The sequence below is a fragment of the Eufriesea mexicana genome, unplaced genomic scaffold (genome assembly GCF_001483705.2).
Source record: "Eufriesea mexicana isolate 0111107269 unplaced genomic scaffold, ASM148370v2 scaffold5212, whole genome shotgun sequence".
NCBI classification, from domain to species: domain Eukaryota; kingdom Metazoa; phylum Arthropoda; class Insecta; order Hymenoptera; family Apidae; genus Eufriesea; species Eufriesea mexicana.
Genome location: NW_016913161.1, coordinates 123,663 through 136,830, shown reverse-complemented (window position 1 = coordinate 136,830; position 13,168 = coordinate 123,663). Strand labels below are relative to the sequence as shown.

At 33.4% G+C, this 13,168-nt stretch overlaps 1 protein-coding gene across 4 annotated transcripts in view; it reads left to right on the top strand.

Moving 5' to 3' along the window:
* The window catches only part of LOC108551934 (spondin-1), a 62,679-nt gene that overhangs the window by 12,430 nt on the left and 37,081 nt on the right, over positions 1-13,168 (top strand). For all 4 annotated transcript variants that reach the window (XM_017906278.1, XM_017906279.1, XM_017906280.1 and 1 more), the window contains exon 2: positions 2,515-2,716. In XM_017906278.1, coding sequence (XP_017761767.1) covers positions 2,515-2,716 — 202 coding nt within the window. The remainder of the gene's footprint in view (positions 1-2,514; positions 2,717-13,168) is intronic.

The following is a 13,168-nucleotide window of genomic DNA, read 5'->3' as shown; positions in this document are numbered from 1 at the left end:
ATTAATATAATATAATAAAAATCCGATATATTAATAAAGACAGAGAATAAACATAGAATTTGAAAACTATGAATTACAAATATTCATTACCAAATATTTATTTAAAAAGAATATTTATATAATATATAATAATGCTATTTTAAAAATGTCATTATAAATGTTGAATATTAGATAATATTACATTATAACGATACTACTCGAATAATAAGATCGGTAATATTTTCCTTGACCTCGTGCAATTTAATAAGAAATATTTAATAAGAATAAATATTATTATTAACCCTTTGCGCTCGACGATTTTTTGGTTAAAGAAGGGTACGAGTTGAAAAATTTTCTGCTATAAAGCTAATGATATTTTCTGAACAGTAAATAACAAATTGTATAATAATTAACACGTAGAATTATTTAATTTCAGTACCTCGCACACTGTTACATTATTTTAAATTTGATATGTTAATTAATATCGAGCTTCGAAATTTTATCAAATGGCGGCTGAAGGGCGCCTCTCGAGTGCAAAGGGTTAATATTTATATCTTTAATAATAAGAAAAAGAAATTTAATAAAAGTATTTAATAAGAAATAAATAACCACGTTACTTTCACGCGAATCAATTTCTGTGCCACTCTATATCTCCTCTTCCATTGGAAAGGAATTTCCTCTTCCATTAAAAAAGGTATATTGAAAAAGAGATTGCGTGAATTGTTTTCTTATAGATTTACACACGTGTCGGGAATACGACCGATTGCACAATTTTCGCTTTTCCACTCTATGGCCAGTGGAAAAGAAAGAAACGCAGTCCCTTCCATTCGCGTGAAATGAAAACTCGCCGTATACCACCATCTGTCGTTGGTGTTCGTGGATAAATTGGGTCAATCGGTTTCCGATCCTAATCCCGCTCGTGACGCATCATTCTTATTTACTGCGCCCAGTTTTAGACAATTTCCGAAACGAATTCTACGATCCCGACCATTAATCATAACACCGACCACGGAAGTAAGAGCTAACCGAGATGTCATCTCCAGCCCTGTCGTTCATTACGATTCTTTTCCACTAGGGGAAAGGCTAGGGATTTTATGTTCGGTCAGACCCAACGACTTCGGATAATAATCTCGTAATTTTTGTCCGCCATAAGTGGCTAAGTATCTATTAATCTGGCAGTCAGTTTTGTCTACCTTCTCAACTAATTATGAAAAGCTTATCTTTTTGCACTTCGAATGTTGGAATATCGTATATATGTAGAATTGTTTTTGGGTGGATTGAGTTAAAATAGTATTGTTGGCTTCTTAACCCTTTGACTACGGCAGACTTTAAAACGCACCAACCGTAACCTAACCTAATCTAATTTTTCGCTAGGTGTGCATTTCTGAGAAATTATTGTATATTTAAATAATAATCAAAACACTATATTTTACTGTATTAAAACAACATTATTTATTTCTCTGTATTCTGCATTAAATTCTTACTGTACATACTTAAAATTTAGCAACAAACAAAACTTTTGAGCGCCTTTAGGCACCTACAGTATCACAAGTGCAAGATTTCTAAGCGTCTTTAGGTGCCCACAGTAGTCAAAGGGTTAATAGAATAAAATGAACTCATAAATAGAATGACGGAGGTTTTCTATGATACAAGAATGATTCGCTATGGGCACACTCTTCTGATCTTCCTCAAAATTGACTCTTACAACAGTTTATGAAAATAAACTGTCTTTCCCAACTGTAACTAATAGACTGTAATTGATGGACTGTCTTTGCAAACTGAAACTGATCGACTACCCCTTCAAAACTGTCTTCTCACGTTCTTGCACCCTTACTTTTAACCATTCATTCTGTCCTCTTTCACACTTAGGCTTTCTTTCTCAATCATGCCCTTTCCCACGCAACCTCGGTGGGCCAGGTACTTTAACACGTTAAGTTCCGTTCAGGCCCAGACTTGACCATTAGTAGGCTACCAGTGGCGGGCGAAGTGTTCATAAAACTTGGAGATACTGTACCAATTGCTATAATAGGAATTTCCAAACGTTAGGTCCAAAGATGGCGAAGAATTTAATACCAAAAGTTAGCAACTTTTGGTCCTAGTCTGAACTAGTCCTCAGGGACCGGCTGGGCCCAAACGGAAAGACTAGCATCGGTCCCTAGGGACCGACGTGGGCACTTAGCGTATTAACTAAGTACTCTAGACGCATCCCTAGACTTTTACTTAACTCTATCATAAACGTTCTTTACAATCAATCCTCTTGCACGCGGTCACTTTCGTTCTAGGCCCAAACACTCTTGACATTCTTTCAGGGCCGTACTCATTCCATTCCTACGTATATTATAATATAAATTTTATAATATAAATATAAATTTTATAATATAAATTTTCGTTTTAAAGTCTGATTCATGAATATACTCCGTGGAGGTTTGTCGTTTGTGTGAGAGAAGAGTGTTGGTAAGGAAACGTTGAAAATTCACGTTTACTCGTCGAAATATACACACGGTTTAATGACAACCTTGTACTTCCTTTTCACAGAGAGTAAAAAGCTTAAGGGACGTCCGCAGTTTTTTGTTGCTGCTGGCGGCAGTAACAAGCACAAGTGCATCAAAATGTTCCAGACTCATAGACGGCACAACCATGCCTCGTTCCAATGCAGATGGGAAATACCACCTATTCATTACCCTGTTCAACCGGACGGAAATGGTCTTCTCTTATATGCCGAATACCAGATATACCGGTAAGTGTTTTATACCATTTTATGAAAATTTTAAATTTATTATTTTTAAATTTTAATAAATAAAAAGTAAATATTTAAATTTTAAATTTAATAAATTTTATCATTCATCCACTCGAGTTTTAAAAGTGTTTTCATATACGTACATATCTACCATCGATGGGATTTTCGTTATATTATATATTATATAAATTTTCGTTATTTATAATATCGTATATTAATATGTATTATGCAAAATACATAGTGAGTAAAATTTTATACGTATATTTATTAATCTTTCACATTTTTTATATTAAATTGTTTGTTATACGCCGTGAAAGCAATCGAGAAGTATGGATGAAAAACTGAAGAAACTGGGAAGAATTAATTCACGCATGGTTTGACCATAACGTGAACCGACATCGAGGTAATGAACTTTGTCTTGAAAAGTTAAGAGGGACTCGAATCAAGCCGGTGAAAGTTTTAATTCTCTTCGCGACTACTTTGAATAGTTAGATGAACTCGCAGTCGAGCTTGCAAATTACTTGTTTATTCGAGGACTGCGACGGAGAAGTTATTCGGCCGCTATGTTTTCAATTATTATTCGCATATTCGGATTAATAAGAAGTTAACTTTGTTCGCGACATTTTGAATTCATTATCCTAGGAAAACTTTCTCTCACTCGATCGCATTATAAACTTCATATAAATAACATACTTTGCATGAAATACTATAAACAAAAGTCATTAAAAACTTTCGTTTAAATAAAAATTCAATTTTCATTAATGTAGAAATTCTTTTAAAGCTTTTTATGCAATACCAGAAGTACTTGAAAATTCAGATCATAATCTGACAATCAAATCATAATAATAATTATAATATAACTTCAAGAAAAATATATAAAAGAAATGGGAAGTAAATAAAAAGTACATATATAAATTTGCTTTTATTGTTCGAATAATTAACGACCATGAAATTCTTGATAAATGTTTTATTTAACCTAATAATGATCGTGATACATCAACGATGATACGTGAAACAAAAAAAAAAAAAAAGAAAAAAGGAACAAACGAATGGTAGATAAATTTGCTTTTATCGTTCGAATAATTAATGACCATAAAATTGCCGGACGTGCCAGACTTTTTAACATTTAATAACGTTAATATATCACCGTAACGAATCCTCTCTCTCCTTTTACCAAAAAATCACGCTTTTTACTCAAAACAATAAACAATACCAACAGCGCGATTTCAGCGTAAATTTAACGCTTGCCGCGTTCTCGTTCACCGCGAGTTATCAATCGTGCGGTCGCACTATCGATATATCTCGAAGTGGAGCACCGTTGAACCCTGAATAGACCGGCGGGAAGAAAGATTTCTCTCGGGCTGCTTCTTTCCACGATAATGACGGCAATTATCGAAAAAACCGAGGAACCTCGAACATATTATCACCCTGTGTGGGCTACCGTCGAATTCAGGGCATACTGGCGATTTAACGTTCATCGAAAACTAGCTTTCAGAAGATAGAAACCGGGCGGGCAATTTCTAGAAAATGGCGGTGCCCCGATTTTTAAATTCGACTCCTAACCTGTACCTTTTCTAACGAGAGAATTACAAGATTCTACAAGTGAAATTAACATTAATAATTGCGTTATTAATAATAATTATTTATTTTATAAATTTTTAGAAGAATTTTACATACAATTTTTGTTATTGTTATTATGATAAAATATAATTATTCTTCGTCGAAAACTAACTTTCAGAAGATAGGAAAAGGGCGGGCAATTTCTAGAAAATGGCGGTGCCTCAATTTTTAAATTCGACTCTTAACCTATACCTTTCCTAACGAGAGAATTACAAGATTCTACAAGTGAAATTAATATTAATAATTGCATTATTAATAATAATCATTTATTTTATAGATTTTTAGAAGAATTTTACATACAGTTTTTTTATTGTTATTATGATAAAATATAATTGTTCGTTTTGTAGAAGTTTCGCAATATTTTATAATTTCACGATAGAGGTGTTTATGATTTCAGATTGGAAGTATAGCTTCCAGATAGGGCAGAAGCTTTTAATTAATTATATATGTCAGAATGTTAGTTTCATCGGCATTGTAGCGTTAGTTAATCTTTATTAATTACAACCTCGTTTATCAGCTTCACGAGCTTCGAGTTAACACCGGTTTGTTTCTGTGTTATTAGCATCCTGAAATTTTCTTCCTTTTTCTGTTCCATTTGCTTACATTTATCGTGCTTACCTATAGGAATTCTAGTTTCAAGAAAGTATACTACCTTACCCGTCATTTTATTCGTTTCCTTCAAATTAAGAATTAAGTCCTCGTTTTTTAAAGGTATGCTTAAAATTTTTCGCAAACTCGATCTTATGTTACTAGACGAATTTAATTCCGCATTCACCCTTAGCTTGCAAATTTACCAACTCTGCTTCACTCTACAAACTCAACTTAGCTGCATTCTTGTTTACCCGACCTCTACAAATTTGAACATTATTACACCGAAGATAACTCCATCTTCCGGATCAACCCACCTTCAAGAATTATTTTTCTCGGCCTCCTCAATTTCAGTAACTTAGTGTCACTTAACTTCGTTTTACTTTTACAAAATAATCTACAAATACAACTTTGCCTCGCACGATAAATTTCAGTCTACGCCACTGTCTACGCTACTCCTATCTCTGTTTCAGCTGCCACGAATTTAATAATTCCACTTCACTCGACAAAAACCACTATATTTTTTCTCACTTGACCTCCACAAATTCCGCTTTATTACGTCCAGCAAATGTAAATCTACATCGTTCTACCCCGAAGAACACTGAAAAACACCGCCTCGTTTCGCTATCTCGCTTAACCTCTACAAATTCAATTTAGTTTCGCACGGAAAATTTCGTTCTGCGTTATTCAACCTGCAAATTCTACGTCACTCAACTCGCATTAATTCAGTAATCACGTATCACTTATTTTCATTTCATTTCCACGCTGAATCTCTGTTTTGGACTAGATAGTAAAACAGCATTCGCGCATGCGCCAACGCGTATATGTACGACGTAAAATATGGCGTATATGTGCGACGTAATATATGGTGTAAATGTAGTCTGTCCGAGAAAGGGTGAGAGAAAGACTACATGCTTCGCACAGATTTAGTATTTAATCAAATATCATGGTTATCCTATTTTTTCGTCCTTTTATTAAAACAAACTATTCGCACTTCGTAGACTATATGTAGATTATATCGCTTAATGCGTCGTCAGAAAAACCCTTGTCCAGTAGCCATATCATAAATTGTACTGCTTCGACACTTACACGCAGAATTATTCTACTCGAAAATCTCTATTTCCTGCCAGCACCCACAAGCTCACTAACCTCATCTTATCCATCTAACCTCACCTTCTCGCTTCACTCCCGTAAACTCAACTCCACCTACGTTTCATCATCCTCTTTTTTCTTCTTCTATTTCTTCCTCTTTCACCATTCGCATCCGTGCCCCATTCAATCTCTCGCCAATCGCAATTGTACCTTACTTTCACCGTACTCCCCTTCCCCGATTACATTCACCGTCTGAAAACGCGCGTTCCTTGTCGCCGTGGCGAAAAATTCAGCCGACGGAAAATGGTATAATACCCTGATACGTTCTGCACCATTCTTCATTTGCAAGGTCCGTGTCCGCGAAGCTCGCCGTCAATTACATTGATCGATCCCAAGCGTGTTCGCGTGCCTCCTCCGCGATTAATCGTCGACCCAGGGGCCACGCGTTTAATCCACTTTGGCCGAACTATCGAGCGAAACGGTCGATGCAATTATCGAAAACTAAGCCGGTGTGGACGCGGCACGAACCGTAGACGATCCACGGCTACTAACGCATGCAAATCTGTCGCAGTTGCTGAATTAATGCGTTGCGTAACATTGGCCGCGAGCCAGGTACCAAGTCCGCGTCCGTGCACGCAGTTCAACGAATGCGCCGGGTGCAATCGGTAAGCATCGGTCACAATGGTGATGAGACGTTCCGTACGAAGAACGAATACGATTGACGACGGTGGCGCCACCGCAGCGATCGCAGACGAATCGTTGCTAATAGAATCGCACGTGCACGTCGCAGAGATTTATCGAGTGCGCCTTTTTCGGCGTGTATTAGTAACCCAGGCGAGTTTCGCCTCTTGTAATCATAAACGAATCGTGTATTATCGACGTCGAGGTTAAACGAAGAGAAAGCAGCGCGAGTGCATTCTTTTCCTGAGGTTGGAAATTGATAGTGCAAGATATACGTGAAATTCGTACATAATTTACTTTATTCGAATGATTCGTTGTCCCTAGCCTTTAAAAATACGTAAAATACAGTGTTTCGATACTTGGAATATTTCACAGATTTTTCAATTTTTTGTGGGTTAACTTTACTCGTGTTTTTTTTGCATTTATATCACTTTTTCACTGAATCCTAACCCTCCTTTTGGTTTATTCATATTTGCGAGCAGTAGTGTTGATACACGGAATTCTGCAACTTTTTGATGATGGGAGAAAGTTTGGTGATGCAGCATGTTGGTTTTTGGCGAAATATCGTTACGAACGATTTCAATTTGTTTGGAAACCTCAGTATGTTCAAAATAGGGATTATATCAAATAATTAAAACGTATTTGGTGAAAGTGTAAATTAACGATTTATTAAGTATTATTATGTATGTACATAAATGTCTTGTGTTTTCTATATTTATATTTTATTAATAATTTAATTAAAAATATTTTGAACATTTTAAAGAAATCAGTGTGATATTTCATGTTTTAAAATTCATAATTTTCTGTTGGATATTTATATGTATTGTTATTTGCATTATATTTCACTATCTATGTGTAAATAATTAATTGTAGTAAAAACAATATTTATTAAATACTTCATCTCATCGTTTAGATGTTTTCCACACAATTAATGCTTGTTTCCCAAAAATCTTGTTATAAATATATACATGTCAACTGCATAATTAGTAGAATATAAGCTACAAATTGTAACAATTTTCGACTCTACATTATTCACGATTTATAGCTCACAACTCTCTGACTCTAACAAAGCTCAATTTAGCCGACTATTCTCTGAAATTATCACACACATTTTAACACATACACACCACCACTATGCAAACTTCTTTGGCATTCCTAGTAACCACACAGGCACACGTATCACTTTAAACCAACTCGCTTATTTCTAACCCAGTCTCTTTTATGCTTCAGTAAACATTCTTCGATAGTATTTGACAAAAAAATTTATTTAACGTATGAATATCGATATAACGTAATTTTATCAATATTTCGAAGTATCTGTAAATATTGTACATCCCGCAAAGATTGCCTACGACTTATTTACTGTGTTATCGTTGAATGTTGTGTCATGTACAAACCGAAAAATATTTCCATAAAAATTCACATAGCTGGAACTCGATTTTTTGGTATTTCTTTTTTCCCGTTTTACAGAGTAGCACGTTCTTTTCGAATAAAACGCCAGCAAAATGTGCAAACAATTAAAATTCTGTTACCGTTATTTTTTTACGAATGGAAAAGCTTGCTTTCAAATACCAATCATGTGTTTGCAATCGCTCGTAATTTAACGTTTTTGTCCTTGATAATTTAATAATTATTTTTCTTGCTTTTCGTGATTCGGATTTTACAGGGAAAAATATGAAAAACCGACTACCTCGATGTAAATTTTAATTACACGTTAAACAGTCGTAACGTCGAGAAATTTTATTAAAGTTTATCAAATACTCGGTTTTATTTTCGTATTTAACTGGTGGCAAGATGGCGCGAATTCGAGGAAAGATTAGTTCCCCTCCTCCCCATGCTTCAAAGCAATTTCAACGCAGCGGGAAAAACAATAGTGCACAGACAGTGGAGAATGTGGTCTATGGTCATCTCTCGAATCCAGTTTCTGTTTCTCTGCCGACAAAAAGACAGACAGATAGTAAGGATGCGACGTAAAGTCCTTCCACGCTGCAATTAAAACTTTCCATTCTTTCTACTTCGTTTTCAAAATATTATATGTTGTCTCGCTCAACAGGCTTACTCCTCATTATCTCCAGAATACTTCTCAGTAAATCTGACAATTTTTTTATAACAAATATTATCATAAATATACATAAAATATTGTTTATATTATTATTTATTTGATCTTAAGCCTTGCCTTATAGGTTAGGATGACGTTCAGTTTGCATCTTTCATATTTAACTACCTTGTTGACACTATTTATTACTGTATAAATAAAAAGAAAGCATTGTTTATAAGAGGGTTTAAAAAATCTTCGCTATAAAGAAAAATTGAAGAGTTTGAAAATTTATATGTATATTAGAAAATGAAAGGTAAATAAAATGATACAGAGGAAACGTGGACAAAATTTATATCTTTTGTTTGACGTGTATTTGGTCTAATAGTTAAATGTAACGAACGTTGCAACAGGTCCATATATCACGGAAGAAATACCGATGAATACTAAAAGAAAAAAAAGAAATTGTTTTTATTTTTATTTTTATTTTAACCGCTGTAATTTCCGTTTCGTTTATTCATAAATGTTTCATGCCTCGTTGCTTTCTTTGTTACACGTTGTAGATGCCAACGAAGAGGTATAAATAATGACGAAAGCTTACTTGTAATTTAACTACCACGAGTAAATATAATTACACGCTGGCGAGCACAGGGAAAGCTCGAGCCAGTTAATTAAACTTTAAATACAGTAAAATGGTACTGGACGATCGTTTCGTTAAATTTTATGATCATCGCGAAAAGTTAGTCGCGATTACGCCTTTCCTTCTTTCAGTCATTAAAGCGGTTCCCCGGCCTTAGTTTCCTTGGATAAAAGTGACACGATTAATGAAATTTACTGGAAACTGAGGAAAATCATAACTTTAAAAACCGTGACAGGTTGGACATTTTAACCCTTTATACTCGATAATTTTCTCGTTACAGAAAAATAGCAATTCGAAGACTTTCTGCTACAAAGTCGACGATATTTTTAAAACAGTAAATAACAAATTAACAAATTAACACCTAGGATTATTTTATTTTGACATGCCAAGCATCGTTATGTTATTTTAAATCTGATATATTAATTAACATCGAATTTTGGAATTTGATTAAATGGTGAATTAGGGTCGCCTCTCGAGTGCAAAGGGTCAAAGTCAACGAAAGTGTGTATTTGCGATATTATTATAAATTTAATTATTATATTATAGACGAAGAAAATATAACAGTACAATTTTTGTAAAACAATTTTAGTAAAAATTTAATTGCTAAAATTGTCTTCATAAAATGTAAGAAAGAAAAATGATATCAGAAATATATAAAATTTAGAAGCTTCATTAAATATTATTGGCACATAAATTAATAATTAATTTAAAAATAAGTCAAAATTTATTTTTCAGTAGAAATAGATATTCCAAAATTTGTCGATTTCTTAAACAGAAATGTAAAATATTTACATATGGAAACAAATCCGTAAAAATGATTAAAGTATTAAAAAAGGGGAACCAAAAGTCCAAGTTTTAATTCTTTGGAGAACACGAGAAGAGGAATCTATGAAACAATACTTGAAAAAAATTTTAGGAAGTGAAAATTCGGAAGGAAAGGTAACCTCAAAGGAGAAAAAGAACCCACATTATCGGGAATTCGATTAAACCTTGTCGCGCAGACAACAAATCTCCGCGATTTACGTTCGAAGGGTTTCTAAAGACGTAAACGGAGAAGCGATAAAGCAGCGTGACAACTAAATTCTCGAGACACTGAATAGAGCGTATACTCTACTGATTCTAGAATTACTCGAAGATATAATTCTCTCTGTCTGCTTTTAAAAAATATTCCTCTTACTACAATTATACTGAAATATAATTCATCTTATTAAGCAAAATATAATAAAACATAATACGTTTTATAGTAAATAATTTTAGATACTATTAAGAATTAATATAGTACACATATATGACGAAAAGTAAAGTAAATTTTGTATTAATTAATTCCATTGCACTAATCCATTCCATTTTATAAATAAAATAAAATAATAATTTCACTAAATGGAATTAAGAGAATTATTCCCATCTTCCATGCAAAAACGTACGAAAAAGAGGAAAGTGGAAATAGGGAAACAATGATAGTAAAGCTAAGAAATCAAGACTAACGTACGTAGAAAGCACCTTAGAAGTGTCGCCACTAATCCCGTTAACAGATTAAGCAACACCACCTTAAACGAGATCTTTTTCAACGTACAAATTGCAAAATCGAGCAGACCGAGTTTCTTTCCTTTCGTTTTGCGTGCCAGCGTGGGAAACATGATACACCGACGAAGGTTTCATTTAACTCTGTTTCCCCCCGCATTTTCACAATTAATTCTTCTAATTCAGGGTTATGGGAATGATCGCGAGAGGTCATGAGTCACTGTTTGCTGACGCAATTTTGAATTTCGAGACTGGATTTAGTTAATCTCATTGCATCCCGGTGTCCACGAAGAATTTGTTTAACACGAGCAGTCGGGGTATTAAAAATTCCAGTATCGACGAGATTAGGTCAAAAAGAGCGAGATACAGCGCAAACATAACCTAGACCTAACCCAGACCTGCTTGGTGTAGTGTTTATGGCAGACTGGCGTAATCAGATTAAGCTTCTAACAGTTTCTATTAAATCGTCGAAAGTGGTCATTCAGTAACCTTTTTCTGACCAAAAGTTACTGTCAAATCGCGAGTAATTTTATTTTTTGGTCTATGAAAATCCATCCTTTAATGACGAATTTCAATTAAATTTTTAGGTTAGGAAGATTCAAGTTTTATAAGTTGTACAATTATTTTGGTTACTTTCATATCGTTACAACCTATATGACTAAAAATTGTTAATTGTTTTTAAAATTTCGTGATTCGTAAATTAAATTATGAAAGTTACGCTGAGCTATAGAATTTTCATAGTTCTGGCTAATTTCAATATTTTGAAAACATTCCAATTTTCAAATCCTCCTAAATTTCTGGAATTAAAACTTTGTTAAGCACTCGAATCTTTGAAAGTTTCCAAATTTCGTTATTTCTAATTACTACAAATTCTGAAATTAGTTTATATTTTAGATTGAAATCGATATATTAAATCGTGAAATATATTAACTGCATTTCGAATATTTTCTAAATATATTCTATTGAGAAATGTTCAACACGATTCGAAATTACGTTTAGTGGAATTACCGAGAAATGCATAACACAAATTAATGCATTTCTATGGTTCACTGAGAGCCCTTTTCGAAGAATGCAAGCTAATTATTTAACTTGAAGTTTGCTAAGAGCTAAATTTAGTATCCTCAGAAATCGAGATAACAAGGTTTATGCTGATACCGCGAATATTAAATGGTCGTTCGAATTTTCTGTAGGCATGCTCTTTTCGTGTAAGTAGTCAATCTGCCAAAAATAAGTTATTTACAATATAATATCGCAATAAATATTAAACAATAAATTTAATAATAAATTTAGCAAAATAATTTCTTGAGATATAAAACAACACGTTAATTACCCGATCCATTACCAGATTATTATTAATAAATAAATTATCTCGATTCAATCAAGAAATCAATACAAAGTATATTTAAAATTAATATGCATTACATAGCAATTTATCATATGCATATACATATACATCATTTTCAAAAGAGGCTTTCATATAGAACGAAACATGCAGAATAATTTATCAAACATAATTATGTTCCTAATATAAGTATCACATAAGTCCTGTCATTTTATGAATAAACGAAATCGAAAAATATTAATTAATTAATTAATTAATTAATATTTTTGCAGGAAAATGACTCGAATATTTTAATACCAATTTACATGATACATTTGTAAATTATTCACGCTAAATTGAAATGGGAGGACCTGAAAATTAATTTTATCTCGTGTCGTTTATTTTTTCAAGATTTTCTTCATCGAGCCCTGATTTAAAGGGAACCTACGCGAGCAAAATGCAACGGATGAGATACGTGGAGTGTGCGTGAAAGATATTTTTGATCAGCTTTTAAATGACGACTGAGTTACTCACTCGAACTAGACGCAGTTTTGCGAAGACCCGTAATACCGGAAGCCATAAATGCTCTAAACATCTGCGTGTTACGTCCCTGATGTATACGCACGAGGTGAAGTAAAATCGACTGAAAGAGAAGGACAGTTCCGTGTGTCTACGGGGTGCTTACAAAGTCGTTCAAGTTCATACAGAAGCAGGAACTTGACTAGTAAGCTCAATGTGAACTTGCTGCCACGTTCGTCGATATCATTATTCTCGTTGCTCCTTGCATTTCCTAAAAATTAAATCTCGTCATTTACTGTTTAACTTGTACTCAAAAATATTTAAAATATTGGAATTATTTTATTGAAATAATAATATTATTAAAATATTAATAAATAATAATGAATAATTAAAATATATGATATAAATAATTATATTTTAATATAATATAATTAT